The 16120-nt window shown below is 38.6% G+C and overlaps 1 protein-coding gene across 3 annotated transcripts in view; it reads right to left on the reverse strand.

The window, feature by feature from the left end:
• LOC132824971 (FYVE, RhoGEF and PH domain-containing protein 4-like) overlaps positions 1-16120 on the reverse strand; it is a 249282-nt gene that overhangs the window by 39537 nt on the left and 193625 nt on the right. For all 3 annotated transcript variants that reach the window (XM_060839900.1, XM_060839901.1, XM_060839902.1), the window contains 4 exons: positions 15361-15532; positions 5074-5560; positions 3370-3459; positions 1394-1542 (listed from right to left, as the gene is read on the reverse strand). In XM_060839900.1, the coding sequence (XP_060695883.1) occupies positions 1394-1542; positions 3370-3459; positions 5074-5560; positions 15361-15532 (898 nt within the window). The remainder of the gene's footprint in view (positions 1-1393; positions 1543-3369; positions 3460-5073; positions 5561-15360; positions 15533-16120) is intronic.

Below are 16120 nucleotides of genomic sequence, written 5' to 3' on the forward strand. Positions count from 1 at the left end.
GAGGCTGCCTGCTGGGTTAGGGGTGGAGAGATGGTAGCGGCTGCTGAAAGTCACTCCCTGCCCTTGCCTCTGAGCCCCAATCTTGCAATCCTTTCTCAAACAAAACAACACTTAACTACCTGTCAGGCCGAGTCTTCACATTACCTTGCAGATAAAAGGCTAGGCCTCCAGCATGTCACTGCTGTTCAGATATGGCAGGACATCACTGACCCACAAACTAACTGGCTGAGCAAGCCCACTGGGCCAACACTGAAGTGTCTGATTGGCATTTGATCCAATAAGCGCTCTCACTGGCATCCACCCCCACACTTAAAGAGAAAACCAAAAAGGAAAATCTCAGCTATTGAGCCTTGCATTATTTTGTTTGAAATAAACAGTGGATAATAGAATCATCATTTGTTACTTTTATTGATCATTAAATGCAACAGTAAAGTTTTCCAGAAAAGGCTGGCACGAGATGCTGCCAAATCAACAGGCAACCCTGAATGGCTAGTAATCTCAGTTCATGATGAATCATAAATAATGCTGTACATTGCACAAATGACAAGTATCTCCACTTCTGACCTTCTGATGGAGAGAAGTTCAAGGATGAAGCAAAACTAAAACTAACTTTGTCCAATACAGTTCTGTTTTTATACTGTACCTTATATACATCACCCGTTTATGTACAGCTCTTTAATACCACAACATTAAAAAAAAACATAGCTGGCTGCTCACACAGTGGTTTTCTATACACTACCAAGCCAACAAACCAGAAGTTTATTTTCTTTTTATGTTATTTTCTTCTAGTTTTGTTTAAATAAGCTGATCACATCATGAATAGCTATTGGGTACTAGAGTTGACAGAATGCTCCAGTGAGGAGAGAAGGAATGTTTGCAAAATAAAAATAATTCAAGGCTCTGTCTTCAAATCACCAAAGAGGGAATGCTCATATATTGGAGAGAACATAACCTGGTTCCTGTAGCATTGCCCACATGCTTACACATTTTGTGAACATTGTTTCACAATTGGAATTGTACCAAGGAACCACTTGTATTTGTGGACACTAAAGAAGAGTCAATGCTTGTGAGAGAGGAGGAGATTGCTATAGTCTTGCTGAAAAATGACATTTTGAGAAAGCTTTGTGACGTGCACTCATCAGGATAATTCTCAAGAATACAAAGTTAAGGGGATAATTAACTTTTACACTCATATGAGAGAGAACGCTGACTGTTGATAAAAGTTTTGACAGGTAGAATGTACGAGCTAATGATGGATAGTTAACTGCCAGGTACTGTTAAAAATAAAAAAAATTACAATATTGTACTACGTTGCACCCTAACATATAATGGGCGAGCTTTATAATATCATTGTTAAAATTAATGGAAACATGTTAAAAAACCAAAAACTTACCAAAGCTTCATGCGTGTTTCCAGCTCTGGCAGCAAGAACTGATTGTGGAAAGTGTAAATAGATGAAATGTTGGAGAAGATTTTGGTCACTACCTCTGCAGGAAAGGAACCCTTGTTATTGGCTTCGTCTAGCAGTTTAGCACAGAAAACCTGCAGAATAATTCAAATAAATAACTAGCCTTGGTTATTTGTGCTCATATAGAGGCTTCATAAGTGCACTTTTTAACAATAAGTTAGACGTAGAGCAATTGCCAGAAGGGTTACACAACTAATGAGAAATGTTTTCATCAGAGAGTGGAAGGAGTCTGTTTGAAAAATTGTGTTTTAAAGTGCCAATATTTAAGTATTGGCACCAGTGCTTAAGCATACAGGATTATGACCAAAGAGCTAGAAAATGAAATTGTGCTGGATAGCTTTCCTTCAGCTGACACAGAAATGATAAGCTGAATGAGCTTCCTTATGTTGTGAATGGTCTATGTTTCCTTTTCAAGAAGCAGGTGCTATGTACAGAGTTCCTTCGCCACATCATACATGGCAACATTTGGAATGATGGCCAATGATCTCAGGATGGAGGAGATCCTAAGTCAAATAAATGTAATCAAAGGTCACCCTGGTGCAAGTGTTCACACAGCTTGCAGGCTACAGTAGTTAATCGGAACACGTCAAGTGTCAAGATCAATAACACATCTAATCCATATTAAGAGACAACCACTGATTATTGCTAGTAAATGATCTTATTCTCTCCTGATTACTTACTGGCACAATTCACACAAAAAAACCCAATGAAAATCAAAAGGCCTAAACATCCCTTTTATCTAACTGTTCAGCTTAAGATGATGAGCGAAAACAGATACTGAACATAATGTGGTGCCTTAATAGTTTCCAATCAGACTGCTGTTCTTTTCATCTTCTCAACAGTTGATATGGAAGGATTGTGGCTCAGTAAGTAGCATTGCCAGAAGCTCTGGGTTCAGGTCCCACCCCAGGACCTGTTGGCTGTGGAAGGAGTTTATACAAAGTTTTGAACAGTTTGATAACCCACCTGCTGAACTTTCCAAAACTTCCCCACCAATACCCAAGGTAATATTACACAAAACAAATAGCTGCAATGCCATCCATACTGATTATATCATGCTGACCCCAACCACCTCTACAGGTTTATATTTGTGCATCTTCAAAATACTAAACACTAACATTTTTATTTAGTGTTCTCTCCAGGAAGCACTTTAAGGTTGACTTCACGGTTTCTTACTTTTAAAAGCCCCCGCTCACCAGATCGCTTTACTGTGCATATGGAATCTTGTGATGCAGTTCCAGGGGTCCTGTCCTTTTGATCAGCAAACTCTTTTGTTTCAATACAGACATGGAATTTTAGCAAGCTATTTTAACACCGTGACAATATTGACTTAGTTCTGTCTTCACCCAACATCTGCTTTCCAGCAGTAGTCAACCAATGGTATTCATAATGAACAAACGCAAAAACAAAATCAGTTCGGGTTAGGGATTGCTAATTAGCCCCTTCATTTTATGTTCCTCTTTCATTACATAAGCTACGCAGTCAACGAATCTACAAATCATGAAAAATGCAGCTAAAGCTTTTTAAATTTCCAAGTTTTAAAATGGAGAAAGCTGAAAGGAAAATGACTGCTTTCCATCTGCAGTTTAGCTGACTTACAAGACTTCAAAATTCCACAAAGTTTTCATTTTTATCCCAACTGGTTCATTGTCGATAGAAAAAAAAGAGACAGAGGAAGAACACGAGTCTTTTGTGAATCTAGGACAAGCCAGAAAGTCTTATGCAGCCAATGATTTTTGAATGTATACATTTTAATGCACAAAGGATGGTAGCCAATGTGCATCAAACAAGATCCCACTAGTAGCAATGATAAACAAATCAGTGAAATCAACAAAACATCAGTTGTGAGCACATTTCTAAAAGGAAAAAAAGGCAGACACTAAGACAAATTCATCACTAACCTGGTCTAAGAGATGCAGTCTGCTGACATAAGACTTTTCTGTTAGCAGAAGCTCATTAGCAATGTTATACAGCTTCTCTTCATTTGTCTCCTAAAAAGGAAAGCAACTTGTACTTAAACGCAATTGTCGGCCTAGATCCAGTACAATAACAACTAACAACAAACAGCTTTTTCTCATCACCACTCTTTGGATCCCTTCATTGTTCTGATTTATCACAGTTACTGCCTGGCATTCAATATTGGATGGACAGAAACTGACAACCATAATCAAAGGTCCTAAATTCTGGAATCTTAAAACAAAATTTACTTCTGACTATGCTTTTGGTCGGTAGCTTTATTATGTATTCACATGGCTCGGTGTCACATTCACTTGTTAAGTGCCTTAGGATGTTTTACCATTTAACAAATTCTATTTAAACCCAACTTAAGATGGGGTAATGATATTTGCAAAGAGATTAGATAAGGGTGGATTTTGGTGTCGGTTATAACGATGACCTTGATAAGTGATTAGCTAGCATGGAGGGAAAGGGAGAGCCATCAGTTTAGTGAAAATGAAGCTATTGAGAGATTAGTGAACTAGAAAGAAAGTGACTTAAAGTTAGGCAAGAAGAAAATAGTACAGGCAGCTAAATGGATATTTTAAATTTTAACAACTCGAAGTTCCCCAAGCTCCTTTGCATATTAATTTGGAAGAGTGGGCAGAGGGACTTCTAGGAGTAAAAAATGAGGTCTGCAGATGCTGAAGCAAGTGTATAATGGAAAAGAGTAGATCAGTGATTAGCTTTGCTCTCTCGGAAGACTGTTCTTAGCATCTACTTTACCAAGTCCCGTATAATTTTCAGTGATTTAAAAGGCGGCGCGGTGGCGCAGTGGTCAGCACTGCTGCCTCGGGCAACAGGCTGTGTGGAGTTTGCACATTGTCCTCGTGTCTGCGTGAGTTTCCTCCCACAGTCCAAAGATGTGCAGGTTAGGTGAATTGGCCATGCTAAATTGCCCAAAGTGTTAGGTGCACTAGTTGGGGCTGAATGTAGGGGAATGGGTCTGGGTGGGTTGCTCTTCGAATGGTCGGTGTAGACGTATTGGGCCGAAGGGCCGGTTTCCACACTGTAGGGGGATCTAATCTAATCGGAACAAAAGCAGATATACACACACAAGGGAAGAAGACAGAACAGGATGAAATGTTTGAAGGTGGTAAAGTAACTAGAGAAAGTGCAAAAGTGATCAATGTTGAACTGGAAGCAAGCAACACCTGTGTAATGTGTGCTGCTAACTTCTTCATAGCATTCACAGAAATGAAGCATTGAACCTAACTATCTTATGGTCCACATTAACATCCTCCCACTTCTTCTAGATGTACAGTTCTTTTCATTCTCGCACAGGCTTTTCTCCCCTTTAAATGTACATTGCTAGTTGAAACAACCCATTTTAAAAGATCGGCATTTAATACTTCATTTTAGTCAAGTAGGGCAGTGTACACAATTTGGCATTTGAACCATTCCTTCCTGCTCTCCTTTTACTGGGTGAGCGACTTTAAAATCTGGATTTTATTTTTAAATTAATGCAGGTTATTATGTACAATTTGCTTTGAAGGCAGCAGCTGTTTACTGAAAGATTTATTTTAAATTGGAAAAATTGAAGCAAATGAATAAATTATTCTGCTTTTAAAAAGCTGACTCTTGAAATATGTCCATTAAACATCCTTTACCTTTTTTTCTTCATGTTTTTTAATTTTATTGTCCTCTTCTTGGGTTGCTCCATTCAAAATTTTATTTGATTTCAGAATGTTCTGTGCTTCTACACGAGACTCATCAGTGTGCTTCCTATTTGGATTCTGGGGGTCTTTTGCCCTTGTGCATGGATCAGTGGATGGCAATAGATTTAAAGTAGCAGCCTTTTGTTTCTTGTTTGGTTGCTTATTGTCCATCTCTGAATCAGTTATACATATGCTGGCTTCAGGACTGTTATTTTGGCAATCTTTTGTAAGTGACGTTACCAGTCCATTGGCTGGCTGAACCTCTGTATCTGCAGCAGATTCTGTTGCATGATTTGATTTCACACCGTCCACCTTCTGTCGCTGAAGTATAGGGTGGTCAGACAGGCATTTTGGTTGAGAATGAATTGAAGTTCTTGCACTTCTGGGAGATCGTGACCCACTCTGAGCAGTTGTTTTCTCATCATTAGAACTTGCTGGACTGTGAAAACATAATGCTGTTGTTAATTTCCACTTCTTCTGCGTACTACCTCACTATAAAACAATTTCTTTTTGCTGTCTGACAATATTAAGTTGATGCATAAATGCAAACTCAAGAGGGTAAATGCACCATTCGTATAAAATGAAGATATGTCTGCCAAAATAAGTCTGCTGTATCAGGTCTTGTGAACTGAGGTCAGTCTCTGTTCTACTGTGATAAGAGATTGCTTCTTCCAACCATATTGAATTCATTTATTGTAGCTCCATAAAGCAGTTCAGTGCACTAATAGACATGAAGTAATGCATAATCCCTTCACCCACGTCTCCTGCACCCCCCCCTCACCCAACAACATTCTTCTTTTTATTAAAACTGACCCAGTTAAGATCATGGTGCTGTCCACGGCCAAGAGGTGGGAAAAGTCTAATCTGCAAATATTCTGACAGACGGATACAAACTCACACTGCTATGTCTCAGACAAGTTGTCATAAAGGTGCATTGGTGGTGCATGCTGCTATGTTCATCTCCCTTTTTATCAGACAGCATTCCTTTCACACTCCACTGGGTGTGTATAATTACACTCACACTCAAAACAAGAATCGAATCTTTCAAATTACAACTAGCAGGCTGCTGTCAGCTACTCTTAACGAGTAGCATACAAATCAAAAGAGGGTTACAGTGAAATACTAGATACAGTGTACTCTTACCCCCCAAATATTCATATATTTTGGTTTGAGTGAAACACAATTGCCTCATTCACATTGATAATACAATGAGACACATACCAACCAACCTTGTATTCCATAAATACCAGCGGAATGCACTGACCCCAGTATATCAAATGAAAAATAAATTCTGACAATTGTCATTATTACAACTGAAGAGCTACAAGGAAGTGAAGAGAGGAGTGAAAATTGGAGAGAGAAAGAAAACTAAGAAAAGGTTACCATGGTCTAGCAATTTGAGAAGATTTTTAGCTCAGGTTGATGATAAGTACATAAGTTAGCTCAGTGAGCTGGAAGGTTTGTTTTCAGACATTTTGTCACCATGACTAGGTAACATGATCAGCGAGAGTCTCTGGTGAAGCACTGGTGGTATGTCCCACCTCTCTATTTATAGGTCTTGGTTTCTTAAAATGGGTGATATCATTTCCGGTTCTTATTTTTAAGGGAAGGTAGATAGGATCTAAATCAATGTGTTTATTGATGGAGTTCTGGTTAGAATGCCATGCCTCTAAGAATTCTCATGCATGTCTTTGTTTCACCTTCCCAAAATGTCCATGTTATCCCAGTCAAAGAGGTGTCCTTCTTTGCCTGTATGTATGGAAATTAGTGATAGTGAGTCTTGTTTTTTGTTCATGTATCCCGGTGGCAAGTTTCTTGCTTGTTTTTCTGATGTAGTGTTTCTTATAGTTCTTGTATTGTATCTTGTAAATGACATTAGTTTTGTTGGTAGTATCTACACTGTTTAAATGCATTGTTAGGTTTGTGGGATACCATGATACCAAAGGGTCTGAGTAGCCTGGAAGTCATTTCTGATATGTCTTTGATGTAAGGTCATGTGGCTATAGTTTTTGGTTGCGATGTTTCTGCTTGTTTAAATAATTCCAGCAAAACTAATGTAATTTACAAAATACAATGCAAGAACTATAAAACAAACCATCGGACAAACAAGCAAGAAACTTGCCACTAGGATACATGAACACCAACTAGCCAAAAGACATGACTCACTATCACTAATTTCCATAAATACAGACAAAGAAGGACACCACTTTGACTGGGCCAACATACATATTCTAGGACAGGCGAAACAAAGACACGCACGAGAATTCTTAGACGCATGGCATTCTAACCAGAACTCCATCAATAAACACACCGACTTAGATCCCATCTACCTTCCTTTGAAAATAAGAAGTGGAAATGACATCACCCACCTTAAGAAACCAAAACCTGTAAATACAGAGGCAGGACATACCACCAGCAACTCTCACTGATGGTGTTACCTAGTCATGGTGATGAAATGTCTGAAAACAAATGTTCCAGCTCAGTGAGCTAACTCATATACTTATTACAATGGTCTCTACGGGCCTCAGCCCATGGCTAGAGTGCTATTTAGTGTAAAGCTAGATGGTGGTTACTGGAGATCAATAACCTTAGCCCCAGAATCTCTCTTCAGGCGTTCCTCAGAGCAAGATAATTTTAAAATCAATCAGCGCAGAGAGGTCATTACATACCGATGGAGTAATTAGGATTTGAAGCCAGGGCTCCGGATTCAGAGGTAGGAACACTAACCTTGAACAAGAAACCCCAGTTTCTCAGAGCAATGACTTCAGACCAAACCTCTTTCAGTTGCTTCATCAAGAATCTTCCCTCACTTACTACAATTTCAATTACTTGAGAGTGCACATTTGCTCACAGTAATAAAAAGGTAAAGTCTGCATGGTCCCAGTGAACTAAAGGGTTTCTTTCTTGTTGGAGATGGATGACTGGTGGTGAGCTTAACCTGAGAGTCACCACAGCTCTGATGAGGGAAACAGTTGAGAAGGACCTTCAAAGAAACCTCAGTGGATGTGGGAATTGAACTCAGTGTTAGGCATCACAAACTAGCGGTCCAGCCAACTGATCCCTCCCCTACCACCAATGGTTATATGGTGTTTAGTTCGATCTCCTCAGATGGTGAAGTTGTTCATGCCTATGTATTGCAAGAACTGGAAAACATAGTCTTGAGCTTTTAAAAGTAGTATTTATTCCACACAAATGGCACATAATGACCAGTTGCATTAAGAGCATTTAACCACCTGCCCACTACATTCAAAGGCATTACCACTGGATCACTATTGACCAAAAACTTAACTGTACAATCTTCATAAATACTATGGCCATACAAGCAGATCCTAGACTGGGCATTCTGCTGTGAGCAACTCATCTATTAATTTGGCAAAACCTGTCTATTATTTAGAAGGTATAGGTCAGAGGCGTGATGGAATGGACTCCAGTACCTGGATATGTGCAGCTCCAAAAACACTCAAGAAACTCAACATTTAGAGAACACAACTCATTTGAACATGACCCAATCCTGCAGCTTAAGTGTTCACTCCATTCCCCCACTTGTGCTTCTTTACTGCACTGAGTAACATCCATATGATCTGCAAACACTCCCAAAGACAATACCTCCTACAACCTTAAACCTGCCTTAGAAATATATTACCATTTCTTCGTTATCACTGGGCTAAAATCCAGGAGTGGGTATACCTTCATATGCACAGCAGCAATTCAATAAAGGTACTCATCACCACCTTCTGCAAGGCAATTAAGGAAAATAAATGCTGGCTTTGCCAGTGATGCTTACATCCAACTTAGAAACAAAATGCAAGTACTACTAATTTATAAATAGCATATACACTTTTTACCCACTCCACCATATTTTCAACACTGCATGTAGATTCTGTCAGTCTTCAGAATTACTTATTCTGTTTCCTATTTTAAGACCTACAAATTGGGACATGATTCCTTTCGGCCTCACAACCAATGATTACAAGATTAAAAGGACTGTAGAAGAAACAGGATTTATATGTAGAAATACCTCTGATCATCACAATGGCATAGTTTGACTACTGATGGATGCTGTATATTTTATATGCCTCAGAACTACCATAATAAGTTTTGTCTGTGCTTTAAAAATGTCTGCCTACGCCAACAGCTGTAGCTTCTAAGAATTTCTATAGTTTGTTTTCTTTCCTCAGAATCTATGACAATGAAAGACAGAACAGACATTACCATGCAAGAATGGTACACCATTTAATATGTAAAATGGATTTTTAAGATATATACATCGCACTCTTAAAAGAAAACAGAACATTGCCCATTATACACACAGATAAACACTTACCCCTTACTTATTCATTACCTTAAAACCAAAGAACTGCAGATGCTGGAAATACTCAGATCAGGTAGCATCAGTGGACAGAAAATAGAGTTAATGTCTCTCAGAGGACTATTAACTTTTCTCCCTAGATGCTGCCAGACCTGCTGAGTTTTCCCTGCAATTTCTGATTTTATTCACTATCTGGTCATTTCAATGTAGCTCATTACTGTAGTCCCATTGTGTGGAATTATCTTAAACCCTTAAGTATAAAATTCATTCAAATTTGACCAACAAATAAATAGGTAATGGGCTCTACATACTCAAAACTTGATATATTGAGACTTTATTGCAGCCCCACAACCTAAATATAATACTTCATTGGATTTAAACTCAATATTGAATTTTGATATATGCACATACACCAGTACTTTTGTTTTGGACAACAGTACCTTACTGAACCCTCACAACAAAACCAAGGATCCACTACACATTCAATGATTTCCTCCATTGTGAGCAAGTCAAATGTTATGGCACACCTTTGTACTAAATTGATTGGTGTATTTAATAATTTATCCTAACCAATCTGATTTCAGCTGTGTTGTCATGTGACTCATCTTTTCCAATCAGATTCCAGACTGGATTATGCAAGTCTGGAATCCAACTCTAGAATGTAATGTGTAGGATTTGTGCTAATGATAAGATGCATTTTATTTCCAGTTTCTAACATACATATGATATGCCATGACTCTACAGGCTATAACACCCCATCTAAATGAAAATGATCAATTCTAAGTTTTTAAGTTTTAATTAATCTAGCCTTAATAGTTTATTAGGGAAGAAAATTCAATTTTCTATCTGTTGCATGAGCATTCTTGAATTCGTTCTCGATGACTAAGATCTTAATTTTAACCTTTTTGCCCTCAGTCTGAATACTTAGAAAAGTACTTTTTATTCCAATTTTATCAATCAAATTATTTAATTATCTCAATCACTTCAATTAGATCATGCTTTAAATTTCTAGGTATTTTCTTATCAACTTGTTCATGGATGTTATTACACACCTGTGGAGTAGGTGGAATTTAAACCTGGGTTTCCTGGTCCAGCACTACTGACATTAGAATAGCCCTGACCCTTTAATCTTCTATATTTGGTGAGGTGCAAGCGTATTCCACAGACCCTGTCCTCACACATTGCAAACCAAATATATCCTTCTGAATTTAAAATTTCTAAAGTTGAGTGCAATATTTCATACATACTTCAACTTCATACAATGCACTATTATTTTCCCCTTTATGATGATTATTTGTACATCAGTTTATCAATCCTTAGTGATCTCTCTATTGGGGCCCTTCAAATTCTCTGCTCCATGAGATATTTGTCATTCCGATGTGTTCTGAAATATTAATGGTGCTTTCCACCTCTCAACTTCCACCTACAATAATCAATGTGTCACCTAATATAAATTAAACCTAATTTGACTATAAAGTTTATTTCTTCCTTTAAGTCATTGATAAGCGTAGTGAATAGCTCAGGGACCAGTACCAATCCCAAGGGGACACCATGAGCTAAATGACTGTGGAGGTGGGACCAGATATGGAAGATCCCAGAGTTTTCTATCACCAATCCTACTGGTTTACCTGCATTTTCCTACCTTGAGGTTGTTCAGAGGCAAGTTGGAGGAAGGAGTGTGGGACAGTTACCCGAGCAGTCAACAGCAATTATACCTACTAATGGGTCGATCATGGACTTTGTACAGATGTCAACTGTAATTGTCTTGTTATTTCTGAGTTTCTAAACTTTTTTCACAGAACATGTTAATGCAGCCTCCCTGTCACTTTCTTAAATTCGCAGCACCCTCCTCAGATTCTGGGTCTGCCATTCTACAGTGCTATAGGATTTCCAATTGCTCCTCTAGGCTCAAGAATTTATCTCTTGACTTTAACTGGATGGCAAACATGTGCCCTGCCTGTCCTCTTGGTGGGCCAATTTCATAAAAAGTTACATTGGACTTGGTGCCATCTTCTGTGTCATGACCTGGAAATGTTGGGGTCTAAAGACAAGACCAAAATATTAGCCCACAATTCTTTGACATGAATTAATGTACCCACACATCATCCTTGCACCCTGTCTCCAACTTCCTCATCAACTGCCACTCATGTCGCTAGGTGATCTCCAATTCTTTGCACATCAGTTTCTTAGCGTTTTATCAAATGCTTTTGAAAGCCAATATAAGTAACATTATAGATACTGCCTTACCTACTGCATTACAAATCTCCACAGAATATGCAATTGGTTTTAGTTAGATGTGGCTTACTTGTTACATATCTGAGTGCTCAATCACTCTGCCCCTAATAGACAGACTTTGAATTCCTGTAACATTTGTTAGTTTATAAGTCCATAACATACTATTTTTTCTCTTTCATCCTTCTTAATAATGAAGTGACATTGGCAATTTGCAATCCAAAGGGATTATTCTTGAATTATGATCATTTTAAAACATTTGGTTTGAATTCAAAATGAAACTAAGACAGTCAGGCTTCTGATATTAAAGCTGGAAGTGACTTCACACACTTCACACATTAGAAATTCCAGAATATGATTAAAAGGGATAATCATTTATGTGAAGAAGTGAAATAAATTCTTAATTTGAATCAATGAACAGCAGCAATTAAAAAGCAGCTTATTCCAATACACAGTTGAAACAGTAGAATGCAAGTCAGATAAGCTAATGCTTAATGTTAACGGAGCTTTAATCAAACTGCATTAGGCAAAGGCAGATCATTTCTTCACATCACATTGAGTGAATCAACTTGAGTAATAGTAATGTCCATAAGACACAGGAACAGAAATTAGGCCATTCAGCCCATCGTGTCTGCTCCATCGTTTGATCAGGATCCCACCTCCATCGCCCCTCCCCCAAGTCCCTCCTCCCTACCTTTTATCTTAGCCTGCTTGGCTACTCTCTCTCATTCCTGATGAAGGGCTTATGCTTGAAACGTCGAATTCCCTATTCCTGAGATGCTGCCTAACCTGCTGTGCTTTAACCAGCAACACATTTTCAGCTGTGATCTCCAGCATCTGCAGACCTCATTTTTTACTGATAGGTTGCTCAACCCCATTTTCCTGTTTTCTCCCCATAACCTTTGATGTCCTTGGCAATCAAGAATTTATTTATTTCTGTTTTAAATATACTCAATGTCCTGGCTTCCACAGCCTTCACAGTGGTGAATTCCATAAATTCAACACTCTCTGGCTGAAGAAGTTTCTCCTAAAAGATCTTCCCTTTACTCTAAGGCTGGGCATACAGGTCTTCTTCTCTCTCGCCAATGGAAACATCTTCCCAACATCTACTCTAGCCAGGCTGTTCAGTACTCTGTAAGTTTCAATCGAATCCCTCCTCATCCTTCTAAACTCCATCAATATAGTCCCAGACTCCTCAAACGTTCCTCATATGTTAAGCTTTTCATTCCTGGACTCATTCTCGTGAATGTCCTCTGGACCTATTCTACGTCTTTCCTGTGAGGTATGGGGCCCAAAGTTGCTCATAATATTCTAAGTGTGGTCTGACCAGAGCCTTACAAACTCCATCAACAAGCACATAGACCGTGACCCCATATACTGGCCACTACAATGAACAACTGGAACCGACAACTGGGAACAGCAGGAATGGAACCAAATAAATTCCAGAAGACACAGTAAGCAGCTTCACAGGATGCTCCAAAGCATTGAAGATGTCACCTAGACGGGGGACTAAACATCTGCAAATCAACTTCCTAGCTCAGCAAACATACCTACAACTATGAGAGCCTTATAAAGCTTCAGAAGTACACCTTGCTTTTATATTCTAGTCCTCTCAAGATGAATGACAACATTATATTTGCCTTCCTAACTACTGACTCAATCTGCAAGTTTACCTTAAGAGAAACCTGGACTGGGACTCCCAAGTTCCTTTGCACTTCAGATTTCTGAATTTTATCCACATTTAGAAAATAGTCCATGCCTCTATTCTTCATACTAAAGTGCATGACATCACACATTCTCACATTGTATTTCATACGCCACTTCTTTGCCCACGCTCCTAACCTGTCTAAATCTTTCTGCAGCCTCCCTGCTTCCTCAGGAGGAGGCTAGGATTTGACAAACCTTTGGCCTTGGATTCTTACAAATGTTTTAATCTTGCCTTTTAACAAGCTGTTGGGCTCCATTATCATTAACAATGGAGACATTCATGGAGCCGTTACTGCTTCCTACTAATTAATTAATTACCTATCACTTCGCAATTGGATGCGGAAGGACTACAAAACATTTATGATACTTTGGATGTGAGATCACTTGACTCTTGCAAGAGTGATATTTTTCAGGTTGTTCACATGATTGTAGTCCTGTAATATAGCTTCATGTGATTGGTATTACATTTTTAGTTATACCTGATGTAGATTTTCCTGGCATGCTCTCCTATATTCTTCATTGTATCAGAGTTGTATGTCAAATTCAACGATAATGAAGGGTGAGGGATATAATGGCTCATGAAATTATGAATTGTGCCAAAGTATGATTCTGTTGCTGTTGATCTGCACTGCACCTCATAGATGCTTATGGAGCTGCTAAATCTATCTCACTTAGATGGAATAGTGCTTCACGATAGTGCCTTCTTTCCAATTACGAGATGTAATTTCATTTCTTTAAATATTGTGGTCACTGTTGTATATCTACTTGGCCCTTGACAGAACTCACCTTTAAAGAATCCATATGCACACAATGTTGCGACTCTGCCTTAAATCTCGGGTGGCTTTGCAATCTGCCCACTCTCAGAAATCAGTTGGTTAGCTGTGATACCTTCTTCATAAGTTATAACATGTTTACTGATTTCATTAAACTAACCAGTCCCTGATGAACAATTGATTATTAGTGCATTAGAGATTTGGAGTCATTGTTGAGGGCCATTTCTTCCAATTGTACCACTATGATGCCTCCTAGGTTGGGTCTATTCTACAATGCAGCATGGCATATGCAATGACATGTTACTGGCATAGACTATAAGGTAAGATTCTGTGAGTATGACTGTGTCAGGCTGTTGCTGTATTTGTTAATGGGACAATCTTTTTAACTTAGTGTTAATGAAGAGGATTTCAGGGTTTGGGACATGGTGTGCCTTTGTCATACCTCAATTTGATGCTTAAATTGAGCTGGGTGACCCAGCTGATGTTGTTCTTACTACACTTTGTTATACTGATTTAATACAATTCACTGGCTTGCTAGACCACTTCAGGGGGCAGTTAAGAGTAAATCACTTTGGCAGTATGAGGTCGGGCAACTCTGACATCTGGGCCTCTCTTGGATGTCCCTGAAATAGATTGGAAGTGGCAGCTCACAAACAGGCAAGAGTAAAATTTAAAACGGCAGGAAACTTCAGGTAAGGACCAAGCCAGTCAATTCAGTCACAGGAAGGAGTTTTCCACAAGCTTTACATTATGGAATTGTGGGGTGTGGGGTAGGAAGCCTGGCACAGGATGCAAAACTTTCCTCCCATCTGCATAAGGAAAGATAAAGAAGGTAGGGGAGAAAAAGAATGTTTCAATTTGAAACTCATTTTTAGACAAACTAATTATGGCATCTAATTCCAGCGAAATACTGTTTTGCTCTATACACACCATGACAGAATAGAAAAATGCTTAATGTTGGAAATAAATGCTGTGTTGTAACATTGTTGAGTTTCTTCAGCTGGGTGACCTGCAGAATAATCTCTAAATTCTGAGACAAAAGGTGTGGGAAGTACAGCTCCATTAATTTCTTTTCCATGTGGAAAGAAATGACAGGCATAAGTCAAAAATGTAAATGGGGGGGTGGGGTGCGGAGAAGAATGAGAAAGTAAAAGGACTTGGTTGGGTAAAGTCTACACATGTATGACTGTTCGTTAGTTTACAGACATCATGTATTACCTGCCTCCTTGAAACCGATTTATGAGGTCAGACACCTTGCCACCTTTCTCCTTGCATGAGTTGGACGGTAAGGTCTCCATTTCTGTCCTCGAACTGTGTAGTACCTTGTTTTCAGGAGTTTGGATTGTTTGTTTTCTTGCTGAATTCTGAGGAAGTGAAGGTTTGCGAGGCACTGCGTAATAAAAATGATGATTCAGTTATGATTCTTGAGTTGTTTTGACGCAAAATGGCAGACAATCAAAAATCAATGCAATGCCACTTATAGGCCAAGATTTTGTAGGATTTTACCAGCTTTTGAGTTTCACTAATTTTTTTCTTTTCGTAAAAGTTGATTTTTGTGCAAATATTAAAAAAATGTTCACCCATTAACCAAGAAGTCAATATTAACTATAAGAAAATTTAAAGAGGTTATTAGTACAGCTACATTTCTCTGCTGCATGAGTCAGTGTTAAACATTTTCCTGAGAAGACCACATGTTTAATCAATTAAAGTCCAAAACCACAAGCAAAGAATCATCCTAAGATTCCAGCCAGAATAACCAAAAATATCTAAATATTGAGAAACGTAAAAAATTAATATTATAAAACAATTCTGTACCCTGTGGTACGCCATGTCTCCATCCTTGAACTTCACCTGTCCTGCCTCCCACCTAAGTTTTCTCTGCCTGTGTGCATTTTCTGCAGTTCAGATGTCATTACTTTGTTAATGATCATAATTATCATAGCTTTCCATTTCCCTCTATATTCCTGGGGTCATACAG

Source organism: Hemiscyllium ocellatum, chromosome 19 (genome assembly GCF_020745735.1).
Source record: "Hemiscyllium ocellatum isolate sHemOce1 chromosome 19, sHemOce1.pat.X.cur, whole genome shotgun sequence".
Taxonomy (NCBI): Eukaryota; Metazoa; Chordata; class Chondrichthyes; order Orectolobiformes; family Hemiscylliidae; genus Hemiscyllium; species Hemiscyllium ocellatum.